The sequence below is a fragment of the Calidris pugnax genome, unplaced genomic scaffold, assembly GCF_001431845.1.
Source record: "Calidris pugnax isolate Ruff unplaced genomic scaffold, ASM143184v1 scaffold107, whole genome shotgun sequence".
NCBI lineage: Eukaryota > Metazoa > Chordata > Aves > Charadriiformes > Scolopacidae > Calidris > Calidris pugnax.
Window position 1 is genome coordinate 1,726,824 of NW_015090901.1, and position 20,535 is coordinate 1,747,358.

At 41.0% G+C, this 20,535-nt stretch overlaps 1 protein-coding gene across 2 annotated transcripts in view; it reads left to right on the forward strand.

Moving 5' to 3' along the window:
- The first annotated feature begins 412 nt into the window (after positions 1 to 412).
- NAT10 (N-acetyltransferase 10 (GCN5-related)) overlaps positions 413 to 20,535 on the forward strand; it is a 50,714-nt gene continuing 30,591 nt past the window's right edge. The window contains exons 1-25 of one of the 2 annotated variants that reach the window (XM_014948845.1): positions 413 to 646; positions 1,818 to 1,909; positions 2,570 to 2,741; positions 3,043 to 3,165; positions 3,954 to 4,015; positions 4,571 to 4,685; positions 6,007 to 6,114; positions 6,946 to 7,079; positions 7,460 to 7,553; positions 8,020 to 8,118; positions 8,933 to 9,069; positions 9,587 to 9,711; positions 10,017 to 10,167; positions 10,647 to 10,743; positions 11,489 to 11,605; positions 12,517 to 12,618; positions 12,728 to 12,802; positions 13,353 to 13,469; positions 13,658 to 13,791; positions 15,529 to 15,577; positions 16,199 to 16,292; positions 16,386 to 16,496; positions 18,253 to 18,425; positions 18,846 to 18,965; positions 20,105 to 20,203. In XM_014948845.1, coding sequence (XP_014804331.1) covers positions 539 to 646; positions 1,818 to 1,909; positions 2,570 to 2,741; positions 3,043 to 3,165; positions 3,954 to 4,015; positions 4,571 to 4,685; positions 6,007 to 6,114; positions 6,946 to 7,079; positions 7,460 to 7,553; positions 8,020 to 8,118; positions 8,933 to 9,069; positions 9,587 to 9,711; positions 10,017 to 10,167; positions 10,647 to 10,743; positions 11,489 to 11,605; positions 12,517 to 12,618; positions 12,728 to 12,802; positions 13,353 to 13,469; positions 13,658 to 13,791; positions 15,529 to 15,577; positions 16,199 to 16,292; positions 16,386 to 16,496; positions 18,253 to 18,425; positions 18,846 to 18,965; positions 20,105 to 20,203 — 2,808 coding nt within the window. In that variant the 5' untranslated portion in view covers positions 413 to 538. Of the gene's footprint in view, positions 647 to 1,817; positions 1,910 to 2,569; positions 2,742 to 3,042; positions 3,166 to 3,953; positions 4,016 to 4,570; positions 4,686 to 6,006; positions 6,115 to 6,945; positions 7,080 to 7,459; positions 7,554 to 8,019; positions 8,119 to 8,932; positions 9,070 to 9,586; positions 9,712 to 10,016; positions 10,168 to 10,646; positions 10,744 to 11,488; positions 11,606 to 12,516; positions 12,619 to 12,727; positions 12,803 to 13,352; positions 13,470 to 13,657; positions 13,792 to 15,528; positions 15,578 to 16,198; positions 16,293 to 16,385; positions 16,497 to 17,670; positions 17,844 to 18,252; positions 18,426 to 18,845; positions 18,966 to 20,104; positions 20,204 to 20,535 lie in introns of both variants that reach the window. The other variant, XM_014948846.1, reaches the window with a different exon arrangement.

The following is a 20,535-nucleotide window of genomic DNA, read 5'->3' on the forward strand; positions in this document are numbered from 1 at the left end:
CTTTTGAGAGTTGGGGTTATCTCCAGGTATGAAATCATAATTCAGGATCCATAGGTATATACTACTCCTCGTTATTTAAGCGATTAACTTCCCGTTTCTTTGGTCCTTGGTGCTGCTGGTGCCGGGTTCTCCTCAGGGCTGGGCCATGGCTCCCCTCCACCTTCTCCTCAGGGCACAGCTACCTCCTCTCCGTGTCTCTGGAGGCCGAGGCCGTCGAGGTTCTGACCAAAGCGTGTTTCCTCAACTCCACCGCGACCTTCCCAAGTGGAAAAGTACCTTAAATTCTGCTTTAAAAAAATAAAATAAATGCATTTACGGCGCGCAGGCGAACGGCAGGGGCAGCCTCGGGGTCCTGCTGTGGTGCGCGGCGCGCGCGCCCCGTCCCGCGCCGCTCCCACGTGGTGCGGTGTGGCCGCGAGCGCCGGCCCCGTCGCTGCCGCCTGAGGGAGGCGGGGGGGGTCTCCCTGTAGCGGCTCTCCTCAGGGCGGCAGTCGGGTCTGGGGAAGGGGGAGACACAAGGTCCCAGCGCCCCGCAGCCATGCAGCGCCGGAAAGTAGACAACCGCATTCGGGTGCTGATCGAGAATGGGGTGGCGGAGCGGCAGCGGGCCCTCTTCGTGGTGGTCGGCGACCGCGGCAAGGACCAGGTAAACCTCTCGCGGCGGGCTGAGGGACTCGTCCTTCCTGCGGGCCCTGGGTGTCTTGATTTGGAACCGAACCTTTGAAGAAAGGCTGATCTGTCGTCCCCCCAGTGCCGGCTTTCTTCTCTGTGAAGTGCTAAACCCCTCACAGAATGAGGCAGAGCAATGGCGTGCCTCAGCCTGCGTGAGGTAACTCACCGCCAAGGAGGGTTAGAAATGGATTGCCCTTAAACACCTACTGTTTGAGAAGCTCATAAACTTTAATTAAAAGCAAGTACGGGCAAATCAGAATATTTCTTTTAAACTGAGGTAGAAATTATTTAATTCTGGCTGTCAGGGGCTTCTTTCCTGTCTCAGTGCTGTTGTGAGATGTTAGTTTTGGTCTCAAGCCGTGTTTCATGCACTGAGTCAACCTGCAGATGTCACCACACCAGAACTTGGACTGGATCTTCCTGGTAAAGTTGTATGGAAGAAATTAACCACTAAGCATGTTGCTTTTCAGAGACTCTGAAGTTTTTCAGATAAGTCAGTTCAGTTCCGGTTCCTGGGGAAAGTAAAATAAATCGGTTATAAAAAATCATGGAAAATATTGAGTTGATCAGGTGGCAGTAGAAGAAAGTTGTCATTAATTTATTGCTAAAACAGACATGTGAGCTCTGGTGGAGCATATCCTGAGTGGTTGTGTTCAGGATTTTCACTGATGAATTGGATTCCAGAGCAGGAAGCGGGCTTACTGAATATGCAGGCTACATGGCAGTGAGGTGGGTTCCCCAAACCCACTAGAGGATTCAAATTCAAAAGGAAATCCTGGTAAAATGTAGAAGTCTGAAATACATTGTGCGAAATTTACTAGGAGGTGAATTTCAGGATCCATATTTAGCCTGGAATAATTGCCTTCTGTTTGTGTAGTTGTTAGCAGTTCTGCCAAAGGAGAGAGCTAAGGAAGAAACAGTAGGAATAATTCAGTGTCTTCAATGTCATGTAGCCCTGGAGAAGGCACAGACAGACAGGGCTGCATAAGAAGGAATGTAAACTTCACATCATGCCAAGGGACCCTTCTGTTTTGAACTGGGCTGCTCAGTAGAAAACACAGCTGTAACATCAAGTATAGAATGTTTTGCTCTTTAATGTTAGCTTGTGAGTACAGTTGTTCATGAATATTTCTGTGTTTTGGCAGGTGGTTATACTTCATCACATGTTGTCTAAAGCAACTGTAAAGGCTAGACCCTCTGTCCTGTGGTGTTACAAAAAGGAGCTGGGCTTTAGCAGGTAAGATACCTCTTGTGTCTCGCGCTGTGGCCACTGTTCTGTGTGAAGCAGAATCTCTGTGACTGGAGTGTGGGTTGCACGATTTGGTTGTAAGGAGAAACAGAATTAGTTCTTTGAGGAGCTAGAGGAAGTTTGGTCTTCCAGAATGAAAATTTGGCTTCCCTAACACAGTTGACATCAGCACTAGGTACTTCTGGCTTCTGTCTGTAGCTCCAACGCTAACTCTGCTGGGTATCTCTCCCTCACCTTTTTTACCTCAAAAGGCCAAAACTCTTAATTCCTCAGCTTTTTAGCCTCAGTAATACCAAGGACTGAATACAGATTAAGAATTAGAATTCTTTCATTTTGAAAAACCGTTTAAAATTTTGATTCTTAGATTTGTGTGTGTACTTACAGTCTGCACACAAAGTCAGGAAGGAAGGGTTACCTGAAACCGCATGATTCCAACTGAGTGGTTTCATGTAAAACCAGCTGGTTCTGTGTGATATCCCCCACTTTGGGCTGAAGGCACATGGGAACATGTTGCGAAAGCAGCAATTGTGATTCAAGATTTTTTTCCTTGGAGGCTCATCTCACTTCCAATTAGACTTGAACATAAACCTGAATGCACTTTTCTCAAACCTTTTTCCAAGAAAACTTCTGTATAATTTTTTTCTCCAGCCACCGGAAGAAAAGGATGAGGCAGCTACAGAAGAAGATTAAAAGTGGAACTTTAAACATAAAGGATGATGATCCTTTTGAGTTATTTATAGCAGCCACAAACATTCGCTACTGCTATTACAATGAAACTCATAAGATTCTTGGTAACACTTTTGGCATGTGTGTACTTCAGGTAAGGAGTTAAACTTTTGACTTAAGAAGAATATTGCGCTAGTATCGATTACTTTCATTTTATATTGCTGCAGGAGTAGTATTTGTTGCTTCTGTTATTTCAATTACGGTGGTCTTATGTATCTTTTACAAGTTTTGTGAGGGTGAAATAGCCTTGTTGGCAGAATTTTAATGGGATATTGGGTAATGCAAATGTTAAGTGTGAATTAAACTTTGAGAAATAATATTTTTAGGCTTTCTGTTCTTTTTATGAGGTCCCAGTTGCATTGATAGGCAACTTTGAAGTTTTCTTTATTTCCTAGGATTTTGAAGCCTTGACTCCAAACCTGCTAGCTAGAACTGTTGAAACAGTAGAAGGTGGTGGAATTGTGGTGATTCTCCTGAGAACTATGAACTCACTGAAGCAGCTGTATACAATGACCATGGTATGTTCAACATAATATGTCTGTTTTATATAAGCAGGTACATTGTGGTGATGCTAAGTAGTTATTTTTTGCTTTTGATAACGGCTACGATCTTCCTTCCATCATCTTTCCTGATCCTTCATTCATCTGTGATTGAATGTGTCTTATGCTTAGGCAGTTCTGCCGACCTGTGTGTCTTGAAAAGCTGCTGGGTTACAAGAAATGTAACAAGAAAAGTCACACAAATGTGACTGTTCCTTTGTTTTACAAAAATTTTGGAAAGTATTTATGCTATCTGCCCATGTAACAGAAAATTAAGTAAAAAATAGGCCTTTTGTGTGTTTTGTGACCTGTTGCTAGGTGAGATCAGCTTCACTACTACTATATATTTCTATACATGACCTATTCACATTGAGTATACTTCCCCTTAGACCAAAACCTGTTTCCATTAGTAGTAATACCAGTAGGTGAATTGAAGTGTTAGACTATTTTTTCTTAGCATCCCTGAGGTGTTTGAAATGTTGTGTGCCTGGCAGAATTGACCTTTAAGTCAGGCAAGAATAAGTAAAACCACTGTGGAAACTATGGTGGGAAAAGTACATTTTAACAAGTATTTGGAAAACGTGCATGTTTAACAACAAACAGGAAATCAGAATATCAGAATCCTGTCTGGGATGCAGTGTTGATGGAAAAGGGGGCTGTAATCCATGAGAGTGGAAAAGGAAGGGATTGTCCCATGAGTAGCAATCTTGTAAATATCACTGTTGCTGCTGCTCGTTCTCCTGATTGACTTTTTCTTTTTGTTTCAGGATGTACACTCTCGATACAGAACAGAGGCACACCAGGACGTGGTAGGACGGTTTAATGAGAGGTAAGTTATTAAGAGTGTAAATGATCTAGGCTGTATGCCCAAGAAGAACATCTGGAACAACATCATGTATTCATATTAGGAAAGCATCCTGTAGGTTTGCATTGGAATAGGGCTTCTTTCAGTGAAGTTTTCATGCACTGTTGTGGAAATTAATACAGTTTGTTGTTGGAGGAATTGTGTACAAAATTCTAGCATATGTCACAAGGGATATGCAAATAAGGCCAAATTTGCAAACTTTTCTGAGTCCCTTTCTTGAAACATTCTGTGGAAACGTATGCTCCAGATGCACAGAAATTCAGACACTGTACTGCTGTAAAACATAAAACTGCTTGTGTGGAGTATTCTTTGTGGTTTCAGAAGTGTCTTGTAAAGGTATTTTCTCTGCTTTTCTTGTTTAGAATAAGCAGCTCTTATTGAGTGAGCGAGCCCTAGCTCTAGCCAAAGGAAAATTGCAGAATTTGTTCTTTAGCATGCAGGTGGTTATATGGTGTCAGAAATGAAAATGCAATTGTGTCGCTAGCGTTTTTACTGAGTTGTCTTTGCTTGGCTGCTCAGGTTCATTCTGTCTCTGGCCTCATGCAAGAATTGCATGGTGATTGATGACCAGCTGAATATCCTGCCCATCTCCAGTCACGTTGCAAACATCACACCAGTTCCACCACAGTCGCAGGTCAGTGAGCAACGTCAGCTGCTTTCCCTTGGGAGAAATGGGTCTGAGTTTACCACGGTGTTTTAAGATTTAAAAAAAAAAGGAAGCTTTCCTTTCACCCTAATTTATATCAAATAATTGTCTTGCAGACAGGAATTAGAATGTTCTGCAAAAATTACACCTCGTATAGGTGAAGTATGGGTGGCTTTCCTCCATGGTTTTTTTTTCTGTGACAGCTCTTGTTTTGTGCTAGCCTGTCTTTATTGATTTTACTGTATTGCTGTTTAACCTACCAAGCTGGAGCTTAATTGCTGTGGTTGCTGTTTGAGAAGTACATAAAGAGATTTAAAGCTGATGGACAGTTGGAACAAGAGAAATAAAAGAATCTTTTGAGTGTTGGAGGGTGGGCAATTGCTTTGGAAACGAGCCTATTACAAGCTCAGGAGACACCTGGTGGCTGGAAGCTGTGGTAGTTGTTTCAGTTTCTGAGTTTGCATGCCATATCTCAAGCAATATTCACTGAATACAAGCCAGACATAAAGCTTACACTGTTAGAAATGTATCCTTTTATCACTTTTCATTGTAGACTAAAGTAAAATGGAACCAGTTTTAAATGGAACTCTTGAAGTTCTTGAACTGTTTTGTTTGGCCTGAGAAATGCCAAGATAGGTTATGTCAGAGATGGTAAAAACATTTTAACAGAGCACTTATTTTAAAAAACAAACAAACAAACCAAACCCCCCCTTAGCATTATAACAATATTGACAGCAGCACAAACGCTTATGGATAGACTGATGCTTTTGGAATTTTAAGTGACAATTAGGAAAATCAGAGTTCCTATTTAAAATTTATTCCTTTGTGTCCAAGTTTGTTTGGCTTTCAAAATACTGATATTGGTTTGAAAACTGATCTGTTGCTGCTTAGTAGTTTTTCCCCTACATGGCAGTATGTACATCTTGTATGACAGGTTTAACAAAGATCATAAAATTTTGGAATAGCCTAAAGACTGAAAAATGAATTAAGTTCTTCAGAAAATTTGTCAATGATCTCTTCTTCCTAGCAATGCCATTCTCCAGTTACTATGTACTGTAAAATCCTTTCCTTTTTTCCTCCAAGCTTGGGGAAGCCAGGATACCCACCTCTTGTTGTAACCATTCTCCTGATAATGCATTAAAATTGAAGTGTTAAACCTCTGTCCATTTAAACTATATTCAATATGTAGTAGCATTTCCCTTCAGATGTCTTTCTGTGCCTGACAAAAGATACCAGAAGACATCACAAAGGTATAATTGTGCTGAAGTGTCCTTTACTAATCCTGTTACGGTAAATCCTGTGCTTGTAGGAAGATCGCCTCCGGCCGGTGGACCTGGAGCTGAAAGAACTGAAGGAGAGCTTGCAGGATACACAGCCTGTTGGAGTTTTGGTGGATGGCTGCAAAACCCTGGATCAGGTTGGTGTGGTATTTAAATCTGAGATGCTCTGTGCTTGACAGGTGACCTTAGGTACTGATGTTTGTGTCTTATCTTATGTGTAATCACATCTGAGTGTGAACACTTGAGGGGTGTGATCTTAGAGAATTTCCTTGAGAAACTTATTGGACGTGGTAGCTCAATGACAGTATCAGTGATTTTCTTCATGAAGTTGAAAATAAGCAGAAGGGCTAGAATGGACACAGGAAGCTGATCTGAAGAAGCTCACATTGAAAAAGATGATAATTTTAAGGGTTTGAAATAAGGAGGAAAGGTAACCTGAAGTTTCTGCTCAGTTTAGTTCTGAATAGAAGTTGAAAATCTGTATCGTGTTTTAATACACCCTTATTCCTGCCTCCCTAACACTTTTTTTGCTCTAATTTGGGAATCACTGCTTAGTGCAAATTGAGACTCTACTGCAGTTGTCTTTCCTGCTTCAGAGTATCCACTGAGATGTTGCAGTTCAGCCTGGTGGCTCTCAGAGTAGTGCACTGCCAAGATATGTTCATCTTCCACCCCTGAGTCTCTTCCCATCTCACTGAATATACATTGTGGTCAGTGGCATGGAGGTAGTAATTGAGAATTGCTCTGTGTTTTGACCCGAATAATTTCTATAACTCAATAGGTCAAGATTACCAGTTTTTGCATGTTATTTGTCTGGGTTTTGCCGTTCAGCTCTCCTGTCTTGTCTTTCTCTTCCTTTTTCCTGTTCTATGAATGAAGACAATGTACTAGTGGTAAGTCTAAGTAATGCTAAAAGCAATTTAAATGCAGCTAATTTTTGTCTTCCTTTTTTTGTTTCTGAATATCAGGCAAAAGCAGTCTTAAAATTTATTGAAGCCATTTCTGAGAAGACTCTACGGAGCACTGTGGCATTAACAGCAGCCAGAGGACGTGGTAAATCTGCTGCTCTAGGACTGGCTATTGCTGGAGCAGTAGCGTTTGGGTGAGTGACACTCCCCATCTCCCAGACTTTATTTGTATCCATGAGTTTAAAAAAAATATGAAAATAATAGGTGAAAGGGTCTGAATATATTTGTAGTTTCCAGTCCTGCATCCTTCCTTTTTATTATTCTTGTATCTTTTGATTGCTGCATACCTGCATAAACTGGTACTCAAGTCTTTCTATTTTATAGTAATAAGAGAACCTCAGTCTTTAAAAATCAAAATGATCACACATAAAGTGAGATTAATGTCTAAAGGAATCTGCTGTGTTTTGGTTATTAGGTAAAATCAACCCCTCGTATGAAGAAAATATTCTACTTAGTATGTATATGTAAAACCTGTTATAAAAAGAGTTAAACTCTTTTTTATTTTTCTGTGCAGTTACTCCAATATCTTTGTCACATCTCCAAGCCCTGATAACCTTCACACTCTCTTTGAGTTCATCTTTAAAGGCTTTGATGCGCTGCAGTATCAGGTAAGGAGAGCAGACTGTTTTACAATACTTTCATGGGGTTCCTGTTTAGGAGGGGGTTTTACATCTCATCTGTGATTTTTTTTCTTTAGCTACCAGCTTTTGCCACTACCAGCCCTTTCAATAATGTTCTGCAAAAGTCAGTCATAGTACAGTAACATTTCCTTCTCTATTTTAAACTTGGGAAAATCAGTTTCTTTGTGAAATAGTTTTTAATATAAGTGCATAATTTCTCAGTTCTCGGGCCTCCGAAGCTTTTGTTATAAGAGTTTTTAACTAGAATCTGAAACAACTGTGAACTTATTTTGATGATAATGGTAAATGATTCGGGCCTCTGAAGCTTTTGTTATAAGATTTTTTAACTAGAATTCTGAAACAACCAACAGTGAACTTATTTTGATGATAATGGTAAATGATATTTTTCTTAAATTTTGGTTTGTTCATACTCTTTAACAATGTCTTCCTTCAGGAACACCTGGATTATGAGATAGTTCAGTCTTTAAATCCGGAGTTTAACAAGGCTGTTGTCAGGGTGAATGTGTTCAAGGAGCACAGACAAACGATTCAGGTAACTGGCCTCTTTTCCACTCTGGCCTTTCTGCTTTTTCTTTATGACTGTTGGCTTTACTGATGCTGTAGTTGTTCTGTAGTTGATTTTAAGCGTGTTCATTTTATGTGATGTGTAACTGTCCTGGTTGATTTTGCTTTAAGGCAGATCTTTTTATTCTGATGAGTGACTTTCACAAAATACCTTCTTTCTATGAGTATCCTTGTAGATTACAGAGTTCCCTTGGTAATTGCTGGTGGGTTTCTTCTTGAAACAAAGGCAAAAGGTGAAAGAAACAGTGAAGGAAGAGCATATGTTTCTGGTGATTAGATTTCCTTTCTTGTATCTTCTTTTTATGAGTATCCTTGTAGATTACAAAGTTCCCTTGGTTAATTGCTGGTAGGTTTCTTCTTGAAACAAAGGCAAAAAGTGAAAGAAACAGTGAAGGAAGAGAATATGTTTCTGGTGATTAGATTTCCTTTCTTTTCATGATCTCTGCAGATAAATTTGTGTGTAAATGTGCCAACGAGATGTGTGACCCAGTCCTTGTTAGGATAACATGAACTCTTTCCCAACTGGTTGTTTTCATGTCTCAGTCTCTTACTTGATGGTCATGAGAGCAGGGACAACAAGCAGTTTTTCAGGGCTCCAGCTTTGCCAACTCTGACATTTCCTTAATTCCCAAACAAGCTGTATGTCTCAGTCTCTTGCTTGATGGTGTGAGAGCAGGGACAACAAACAGTTTTTCAGGGCTCCAGCTTTGCCAATTCTGACATTTCCTTAATTCCCAAACAAGCTGTTGTTGACAATGGCTTTGTCCTCTCATTCCTTGCAGTACATACACCCTGCCGATTCTGTGAAACTGGGGCAAGCTGAGCTGCTTGTGATTGATGAAGCTGCTGCCATTCCTCTGCCCCTGGTGAAAAACCTGCTAGGCCCTTACCTTGTTTTCATGGCTTCTACAATCAATGGGTAAGGCTTGAGCAGCAACTGTCTACCAGGAAAAGCAGTTGTGCAAGTGGACTCTTTCTTATCTACAGTACTTTTTTTTATTACACACTATGATACCAAGTTGTGCTAATTCTTGATCCGTGATGGAACTGCTCCTTAAAATAACCCAGAGTCAGTACTTGAACTGGCTGCTTTCCTTTGGTTCCACTGTGGATTCATTAAGTGTTTGACTTGCACCTTTTCTGGTCTGCTACAAGGAGCAAATATGTAGACAGGATTCTGCGGTCTGTTAGGAGAGAGGGAAGAGTGACATCTTCCTTCCAATATGGTGAGACTAAGGCAGTGACAGGGTAGGCTGCCCTGTCCTACATGCACAAGAACATCAAAAGGCAGCGATTTTCACAGATGATTGGGGCCCTCAGAGGCCTCAGAATGACATTTAGCTCTAGATGACAGCCTAATTCTGTGCTGGAGCTTCCCCATGGCTCAGGATTGCGGTTTGGTTATTTGTTTCAGACTTTTGTCTTCTGCTTTTCAGGTATGAGGGTACCGGTCGATCACTATCTCTGAAGCTCATTCAGCAGCTCCGTCAACAGAGTGCACAAACCCAAGTCACCATGACAGCAGAGAACAAATCTACAGCCACAGCTAAACTGGCCTCAGGTACTCCATGTCTTCTGGACTGGTGTGTAACTGTGATCTCCAGTGCTGCTGACTCACAAGCCCTGTTGGCATCCCCATGTGTCCATGTAACTTGTAGCTGTAGGAGGGTGGTGATGTGGGAAAGTGAAGGAACTCTCTGGGTTTGTCCTTATGATTTCCAAATATAAAGGCTTTTATTGGAGGAAGCTATGTGAGTAATGATCTTCTCATCTCCTGGGAGTCCTTCAAAGGACACTGATCCCATTGCATTCTTTGTCAGCTGTAATTTCCAACACTAACTGTTCTTCTCTGAAATCTGTTTGCAGCTCGTACGTTGCATGAAGTCTCTCTCCATGAGTCAATCAGATATGCCCCTGGTGACCCCGTTGAAAAGTGGCTAAATGATCTGTTGTGTTTGGACTGTCTCAGCATCACCAGAATTATCTCTGGCTGCCCGCTGCCTGAAACCTGTGACTTGTATCCTTCCCTAAATGTTGTGCTCTGGTCAAAATAGATTGCTTTGGGTGAAGGAGGCTTTTTCAAGCTGATTAATAGTGGATTCTCTTAATAACTTAATAACCTCAGCACATGATCTTTTGGCAAAAGTCTATTAAAGACCTCACTTCTCGAGTTAAGCTCTTATTATTGGCTTATAAGATTGGTGGTGTGTGTTACCAGGACATTAACAAACTCCAGTTTTATTGCAGGGACAATCCTAAGGAAGGGTTGAATGAGGGAAAGTTCTTTTTGGAGTTATAAAAAGTTTAGCTTTACAGATCAAGGGTGTGAAAGCTATGAACGCTGCCCAAACTCATTCCTTCTTGTAGATAGAGCTGTAGGGTCTAAAGACATAAGCCAGCTTGTAGCCCAAGGCTGTATTGAAAAAATTACTCCCAAACCAACAAAGAACTTTTTCCTTGTTTCCAATGAGTTGTTTCCTTAACCCCTGTGTTAAGATACTACGTAAATAGAGACACACTTTTTTGTTACCACAGAGCATCAGAAGTTTTTCTGCAGAGACTGATGGCCCTGTATGTGGCTTCACACTACAAGGTAAAGTCTGTGCTACTTCTATCAAAATTTCAGCTAGGAATTCTGTGGAGGGAGCAATGTGTGTTACAACAATCTAATTTAATTGGCCTGGCTGAGGTTTCTGAAGAGCTTCTTGTTGTACACAGATCCGTATTCTCCTTTCTCTGAGAAGATCTCTGCCTTGGTCTTGGCTGAATATACTGGATTTACAATTACCTGGAATATTTGTGTTTTGAGAAACTCTGGACACTAACTTCTAGATGAGCCCACAAGCTTGTCAGAATAGTATCAGTTCTTCTTTTGCAGTTCTGTTTACCTTACTCTGGCAGCCTCAAGTTAACCCAAAGAGTAGTACCATTGTACTACTGAAAAGAGTAATAATTCATCTCAGAGTTTCAAGACCACTGGTGACTAGTAAATGTGAATAGTGAGGTCCATAAGTATTGAGTGGTAGAAATCTGACACTTAAAATTGAAGGTTTTGTGGATAAAGAGATAAGTAGCCATATAAAAATAGAAAGTTCAGTTCCATGCATATTAGAGCAAGAGGTTTCGCTTGGGAAGAAACGGATGCCATCTGGTAGTATAACAGCCATGAACTGGCCTGTGAGCTTCTTCATCTGTCAGTGTTGTCCTTGTTTCTTAATAGCCCTAAATTGAGAAAATGGAGGGTTCTTCAGAAGACAGCTACTAACATTAAAGTGGACTTTGAAGCTCTTCTTATGGAATAATCCAGTCCAACTTTCTGATGTGTCTTTACCCTCCAGAACTCGCCCAATGACCTCCAGATGCTCTCTGATGCACCTGCCCATCATCTTTTTTGCCTTTTGCCCCCTGTTCCACCTACCCAGAACTCATTACCAGAAGTACTTGCTGTGGTTCAGGTAAGAGAGCAGCACATATCTATGAAGTGCTCTGCTGTGAGGCAGTCATCACTGTGCTATGACAGCAGTGTACTATCTAGCAGTAGATGGTAGCTTAGGGCTGTGGTTTTGTGTGTTACAACGGCGTATTAAGGCTGTTTTTCCCCCTCCACTTTCTTTCGTTAACACTAATTGCTGTATAAGTACATGGTGATGCTGATCCTTTCACACAGACCTCCCAGTCTCCACAACGTGCTTGTGCTGAGAAGCCTTCTGAGGAGTTGAACTACTGCTTCTGGAGATGGCTTTGTCCTCCCATTTCAACACCCTGCAAGGAGAGTTGGTTCACTCTGCTGATCCCATGCTTCTAGTGTTCTTTTTTGCAGTAGAACTGCAAAAATGCAATCTCCTCAGATATATGTGCTTAGAGAGGTAGAAATATTTCAGCCCTTGACTGTTGGGCATCTGACCATATTTTTCCTTCCTTAAGAACACAGATTCTTAATTATCTGTGTTCAACACAGCTTAACTAAATCTGCTGCTTCTTAAAAGAAAAAGCCCAGTTTATGTGAAAAATATATGACATTTAAAGAGAAATATTGGTGGGACAAGCCTTTATGGTGCTGTTGATGGTCTACAGAAAATGCATAGAGTGTTTTCTGTGCTTTTAATCTCTCCAGGCTTCTGTTGCACCGTAGTGTAATGCCTGCTGCCTCAGCTGTACCTGCCTGGCACACTGGTGACCTTTTTGAGGCAAGGCTTTTAGGGACAGGGACTGTTTGTTCTTCGTATTGCATGGCAGGGATCCCATGAAATGTCAATACTGTGTAATGGACTCAGCAACTGACTATAAATTTTGGTTCTGCTGTAGTGGAGTGATTTGGGAGTGTACACTTTTTGCTCCATTAATGGTCTTTCACCTTTCCTGGCAGGTATGCATGGAGGGAGAGATCTCTCGCCAGTCTATCATGAACAGCCTTTCCAGGGGAAAGAAAGCTTCTGGTGATCTTATTCCCTGGACCATTTCAGAGCAGGTGAATAATTTTGGCTGCGTACTCGCACCCAAGATGTATTTCAGATGTATTTTCTTACTTCCAGAGTACCCATCTGTGTTCTTTAAATTGACTTTTGTCTCCTGTGCAGTTCCAAGATCCGGACTTTGGGGGCCTCTCCGGTGGGCGTATTGTTCGTATCGCAGTTCATCCGGATTATCAGGGGGTAAAGTATTTTGGAACCCAGCCATTGTGACTAGTCAGCAGTGGTACCATGAGAATGGCTGTACAGGCAGAATTCAAGAACAGGGCAAACACTTCAGTGTTCAGCACTCCAGTTTCAGCATTTTAAGCTTGGGGGCCGAGCCAGTGGCAGTAGTAGAGTTAAGGTGGGTAGCAAACCAGTGCTCCTGTCATTACTGGGCAGCTTTGTGGCATACTGACATCCCAAGTATACAGTCAAGATCCAGTGATATTTATTATAAGAGTGCCAAATGTTCATGCTGTTGTTTGGCATTTTCTGGGTGCCAGAGTTTAGGGCCAAGAATTATTACACAGTCCCGAACTGCCAACTGGGCTCTCATTTGATTTTGGACATTGAGGTTTTGTGGTGTCCTTTCTGGAGTGCTGTGTAGCAAAGAAAATGCAATTTTGCAGTGAGTGAGTGATCTCTGCACTGATGATTGTTACTAGGTTTGTAAGGGGAGAATGTTGTTGCCCTGTCTTAAAAACTAGATACATCTTTTTGCTTATAGTGTGTTGTACCTACTCCACAGATGGGCTATGGCAGCAGAGCTCTGACTTTACTGCAGATGTACTATGAAGGCAAATTTCCATGTTTGGATGAAAAAACAATTCAAAAACCAAAAGAAATTGCAACTGTGAGCAGTGAGGTATGGAACTCGGTGCCTTTCTTGTGTTTTCTGCTGTGCTAAGTTGTTTTGTTTTTCACTCTTAAGTCTCAATAATGATTTCTCTGTTTAAGGAGGAAATACACTTCTTTTTTTAATACAGAGAAAGAGTTTTAATTTGCAGATTTCTGTGAACATTGCTACTATCTCATTTCTGCTTTCTCTTTCAGACTGTTAGTTTATTAGAAGAGGTTGTGACACCTCGGAAGGACTTGCCTCCTTTGCTTCTCAAACTGAGCGAGAGACAAGCTGAAAACCTGGACTATCTCGGGGTATCATATGGCCTGACACCAAGATTACTCAAGTGAGACATTATTCTGTTTTCTAGTTACATCCAGTGCAAAAATATAATTACATAAATAATGTATATTAAAATAATAGATATTATATATAATATATAAAAATAATACAAGGTATATAGATACAGATGTAGATATTTTAGCCCTTGGACATTCTCTTTATCTTGTGTGCTTTGCTTGGTTTGTAAAGCTGGGACAGGTCTGAGCCCACTTCTCCTGTAAGAGCTTTTCTTGATGTACAGTAGGGCTGATCTAAGTGCATCCTTCAGGGTAGTTTTTCCTCAGACTCCTTCTGAGGGAAATCCTATTCCCTTCTTCATTGTCTCTGTGACCCTTCTAAACAGTTAACCAGCTTTAATTGCTCAGTTTTTACAGGCTAGAGAAGCAAGAGCAGCCTGTAATAAGTAGGGAGAAGTTAAATACTACTTCCTGTGACCTGGAGAATCTTGTGCTGCTGCTGATCTTTAAGGTCCCTTCCAACTCTAACCATTCTGTGATTTCAAAGCCAGTTGTCAGTTCCCTGACTAACATCAATGGTTTTCACCAGCAACTGCTGCTGCTTCTTGCTTTTCTTACTGTGGAGGAACTGAGTTGCACCAGCAGTAAAACTTTAATAATTTTTCTGAAGTTTTATCTCCACTTTACAACATAGTTTTATATAAAAACATACAATTTCAGAATAGAATAGAATAGACTATTTCAGTTGGAAGGAACCTACAATGATATTTAGTCCAACTGCCTGACCAATTCAGTTATTTTATAATAAATGTTAACTTCTTTAATATTATAAAATTCTATAAAATATCTAGGTTCCTGAGACTTTCTCAGCCATAGTGTGGCAAGCAGTGAATCCATAGTTTGGGGGACAGTTTCAAAATAATGCAGAATTCTTCCTACTGCTAGCCTAAAGGCAAAACAGTCATTTATCACCTAAAACTTTTGTTTGTTGCTTCCTATCCCCACTTACAGAGGCCTTAGGTGTTGTACAAGCACATGAAATGAGGCTGAGTGCAAGAGAAGAAGAAAGAGTGATGGAGACCAGTTTGTGACTGACCCAGTCAGAACAGTGTTAGCTACATGCAATTTAGCATTTCTGACAGAGACTGTAGCCTGTTTTGTTCCACAGCAAACATGCTGCAAAATTCATGCCAAAATGTGATGGTGGATTGTTTAGCTATGCAGGAGAGCATCAGAACGGAATGATTATTGTGAAATAGGCTTAATCTTTGCAAATTATCAAGCCAAAGGTTCAGATGTCTGTCTTTGTTTGAACAATCCCTCTCAGGCACACTTTTAGCTGTGGTGGGGTAGATAAAAAAAAGTCGAGTGATTATTTGAAACCTGGGAGTTGCCAGGGAAAATGAACATTCATTGGAAAAGAGCAGAGTTTCTGAAGTAAACTGCAAATCCTCGGCCCCTCCCCAGGGTACACCTTAGGAGTCTGATGCCTGTTTTTAAGGGAGGTCCTGGAAGCGTGTAACTCTTATATCACATCTCCCAGTCTTCCAAAGTTTGTTCATTTTCTGATGTGACAATCATCATCTTTCACTCCTCTAGATTAGTTTGATTGCTGTTACTATTTTCTGTCAGTGCTCGTTTTCACTACGTGGTGGGGTGTCTTACAGACTTTTGCCTAGTTTTCACCAGTTGTACATCAGATAGATTGCATTTAACCACAAGTATGACTGTAGAATCCACAGCTCTGTAATTCTCAGTGTGTTTTCTCTTTTCACTTTCCCCAGGTTTTGGAAGCGTGCTGGATTTGTGCCAGTTTATCTAAGGCAGACACCAGTAAGTAGCAAACTTACTGAAACCCAGCCCTATTGAAATCACTGGGCATCTTTCCATTAGCTTCTGTGAGATGGGATTTGGGCAGGAAAGTTTCCTGAGTCTACATTTGGGGTTTGTTTTAGGTTTGGTTTTGTTCTTTGGGTCTGTAGTTAGCTAAAGGTAAGTTTTAGCATTGTGAATGTGGTCTTCTAATTAGTTTGCACTTAAAAATTAGAGCAAAGGTGCAGCTGTTGAGGGTTATTAATGTGGTCATTGGTAAAATATGCAAGTGGTCCTTGAACTGACTGTTCTCGTTTTTCAAGGTGTTTACAAAAAATAGCACTAGCCGTTACAGTACTTTTGGAGAGAATAATTTGTCCCATGTCACTGCATTTTTTCTGGCTCTTGAGCTGTACCTGGAATTTGCAATACTGGTGACTGCTGGTTACCTCAAGAAGCCAAAAATCCCTCAGCACTAGGGATTTACCACATTCTAGAAGTTCATAGGTTTTACAGTAGGTAGTGGTGATCAGCAGCAGTTGATACATGAATTGTTGATGTAGAAGACCTTTGCTTTCTTCAGTTGAGCAGAGAGTGCAAAAGGTTCATGGGGATGATGGGAAATAATATCTTATTTATTAGAATGACCTGACTGGTGAGCATTCGTGCATCATGCTGAAGATGCTGAACGAAGAAGACACTGAACAGGAGCCTTGGCTTACTGCCTTCTGGAAAGGTGACTTTGATTTTGCTGATGCTAGGGGAATCTTCTGGGTTATTTATTCTAGTGGTCCACAGAAATAATTTATTTTATCATCTTGCCCCATAGATTTTAGGAGGCGGTTCCTTTCTCTGCTTTCCTACCAGTTCAGCACATTCTCTCCCTCGTTGGCATTGAATATTCTACAGAACAAAAATATCAAACAGCAGCCACAGCCACGTGAGTGCCCTGGTTCACAGTGTTCAGTTAGATTGCAGTTTAAACTCTATGTATGTTTTTCAGAGTTCTCAAATCCATGCATTATATGATCTTTCTGTTGTAAATTGCCATGATTACTCTTGGTTTGTTTCTGTGTCTTGTTCCTATTATCCAGAAAAATGCTTGTATTTCTAAGTAAAAGCTAAGAGGACATCTTCTGCCACTGAAAATGGGTAGTGGTGGTTTTTTTGGTGTGGTTTTTTTTTTTTTCCTGCTTTTTTGATTGAAGACTTAACTCAAAATTGGAGTGCTTTTGACTGTAACAGCTAAATGCATGACAAAACATGGATGGATACTGACACCTGCCAAATCCAGTATGGAATTAAAAGGGAAGCCTCGAATAGCAAGGGTCAGTGGGCAGAGCAGCTTGCTTAGGATCTTGGGATGAACGTTGTCATTAGGAATTTGGAAACTGGAATGTGATGTCTTTCTAAGAGAGAGGCTTTAGTTCAACTGCATGTTACTGGGCTCAGTGCAGCACTTGTTGGGGGAAGCACACGAGGAGTATAAATAAAATGGGCCAGACAAGACAATTCTAACAGTCACTTCTGGCTTAAAAGCAAATTGCTGTTTTCTCAATATGCCTAATAGAGAGGAGTCTTCAAGAACTTAGTAGTTTGTGTCTTGGGGATTTTAAGTATCTGTCTTGGTGAAAGAGTCTTAGGGGCTGCTACAAGGGAGCAAAGCTCTTTAACAGCAAAACCAGTGGAAGAGGTAGTTTGTGTCTTGGGGATTTTAAGTCTTGATGAAAGAATCTTAGGGGCTGCTACAAGGGAAAAAAGCTCTTTAACAGCAAAACCAGTGGAAGATACTTAAAGACCGGGCAACCTGTGTGTCTCAGCCTTCACTGTTTCCAGTTTCTCTGGCATTTTGAAGTTGATATGCTGGTCTGTTTTGACAGTTGCAATGTGTTTCATATGGAAGTATGTCTGAAAAAAACTTGGAATACCCAAGCCAGTCTGAAGAGCAGTACTATACCTAGTATGTTGAATTCTGAAGTGTGTTGGGATGTGAACCTGTGGGGTAGCAGTTGGCCTTTACTCACTGATATGAGACAGAACATGTTAAATACTGAGATCCTGGATAGCTTTGAAGACCAGTCTTGACATTGTTGTGTTTTTCTTGTACCCATCAGCCATCAGCCGTGCTGAATTAGAATCACTTTTCATCCCGTATGACCTGAAGAGGTTGGAGATGTACTCTCGCAACATGGTGGACTATCATCTCATCATGGATATGGTACCTGCCATCGCCAGGATGTTTTTTCTCAACCAGATGGGTGATATCTCTCTCTCAGCCGCGCAGTCGGTATGTATCGCTGTCAGAACATGCCATGCTTCATCTCTCTTTGTATGTATATTTGGAATAGTTTCCTGATTCATGTCATCTTTAAAAAAAGACTTTGCTTCAGTTAATTGCTCCTTTTGTAGTCCTCTTCATCATTTCTCCTGCTTGTAGTGTTCTTCCACCTTTAGTGTTCGCTTTGAATAAAATGCAACACGGTGTAAACTGTGGCTTAAAAAACCCTCAAAATCCTCTGGCTCTTGAACTGTGCTTCAGGAGAAAGGTGTTCATCTGTACTAAGGCACCTGCCATCTACAGAATGATTTAGGGGTATTCCCCTCACTGATATGAGACAGAACATGTTAAATACTGAGATCCTGGATAGCTTTGAAGACCAGTCTTGACATTGTTGTGTTTTTCTTGTACCCATCAGCCATCAGCCGTGCTGAATTAGAATCACTTTTCATCCCATATGACCTGAAGAGGTTGGAGATGTACTCTCGCAACATGGTGGACTATCATCTCATCATGGATATGGTACCTGCCATCGCCAGGATGTTTTTTCTCAACCAGATGGGTGATATCTCTCTCTCAGCCGCGCAGTCGGTATGTATCGCTGTCAGAACATGCCATGCTTCATCTCTCTTTGTATGTATATTTGGAATAGTTTCCTGATTCATTTCATCTTTAAAAAAAGACTTTGCTTTAGTTAATTGCTCCTTTTGTAGCCCTCTTCATGATTTCTCCTGCTTGTAGTGTTCTTCCACCTTTAGTGTTCGCTTTGAATAAAATTTGCAACACGGTGTAAACTGTGGCTTAAAAAACCCTCAAAATCCTCTGGCTCTTGAACTGTGCTTCAGGAGAAAGGTGTTCATCTGTACTAAGGCACCTGCCATCTACAGAATGATTTAGGGGTATTCCTTTTCAGCTCATACCAGAGAAGCCTTGTGTAGGGACTTAGAGGTTATTATGGATTTGTATTTGCTCCAAAAGCCTTTGTAACCGAAATCCATGTCATTTCCTCAGGCCCTTTTTCTAGGGATTGGCCTACAGCATAAATCTCTGGACCAACTGGAGAAGGAGGTGGAACTGCCCAGCTCTCAGTTGATGGGCCTCTTCAACAGAATCGTCCGCAAAGTAGTTCAGGTAATAGTGACATGGCAAGATTTGTCTGGGTTATATCAGACCAAAGTGTGATTCCAGTGCTGAGCCTGGCACTAACAGAAGGGTGAATCACAGAATGCTGTGGGGTTGGAAGGGAGAACAGAAAGGTGAATCACAGAATGATATGGGGTTGGAAGGGACCTCTGGAGATCATCTAGTCCAACCCCCTGCCAGAGCAGGTTGCACAGTAAAGAGCAGGTTGCACAGGAAATCAGAATCAAAACTGCATGTCTTTAACATGTCCCAAATAACTGTAAACTTTTTTGTGAGATGGGAAAATCCCAGTGGAAAAAGCTGGTATTTATGGCATTGATTTATAGTGTTTTCCCCAATAAGAGTGTTTATTTTATGGGTTTAAATGTCAAAATGTCCTGTCCAAAATGCTGAGCACAGCCCATGTTGGCAGCAGAGCCTGAGCCATTTGTTTGTGATTATTCACTGCATTGGTGGCATCTCAACTTTTCTGGAAAAAAACCTTTTCCAGTCTCATTTAGAGGTAGCCTTGAAGTCCAGTGAAATAATTGGAAAGGGTGTGGATCTGGCTTTTTTTTTTCTCTCTGGTGCCTGTGATAAAGAGAGTAACATGATGAGTTATCAGATGGTGAGAGGGAGAGAATACTTGCCAACTGCTTGCTGAGTCTGGGGCCTCTAGTTCTCAAGGATCAGGATACGGTACTAGAGCTTCTGCAGTCGGGCATAGGTTGTTCACTGGAGAGGTGATTTGCTCAGCATAACACCCTTATAATTAGCTTGAAGAAAATAACATACAAAAAAAAAATATGCAGCTTTTAGCTGCCAGTGTTAATCAAATGATGCTTTATTAATGAATTGTGTTATAAACTACGAGTTGTCTACATTTATGCGAGTGACACTGAGTGCTGACTGATTTTAGTTTTATACTTTCTATAAAAGCTGTGTATAATTCTGCCTTTTGGAAGCAGCCTTGAGCTTTTTATTTTGGTATGATGGAGTGTATGCATCCAAAATAAACAACTACCTGATAATATTGTCAAGGTTAGAAGAGTTTCATGGGGACAGACAGTATTTCTTATTTATTTTAAAGCAATAACCTAGAAGAAACATCAGCTAGTCTTACACGTGTTGACTTATTTCATTTACAGTTGTTCAACACGGTCCAGGAAAAAGCTGTGGAGGAGCAGATGGTGGCAACAAAGGATATTGTAATGGAGCCAACGCTGAAATCTTTAAATGACGATTTGGTAATTACGAACTTTCTTCTTCATACATATGTAAACACTTCATGGGGTTCCCTTGGGTGTAGAAGCCTTGTAATCTACATTTTCTTGGGTGGAAAGAATTCCACGTCAGGTCTGTCACTTGATGGGAGTTAAAACCTGACAGCTTTGTGTTAAATGCTTCTAGTCATGCTTTGTTAATCAGCAACATAGATTTTTGCAAAACCTACTGAGATATTCTCGCAGTTATATGTATAGAAATAACACACAAATGCAATTATATAATAGAGAGATGCTTTTCAGGATCATCTGGTATTTGTTGATGGGAATGTACTTCTCTTTCAGTGGGAAAGGTG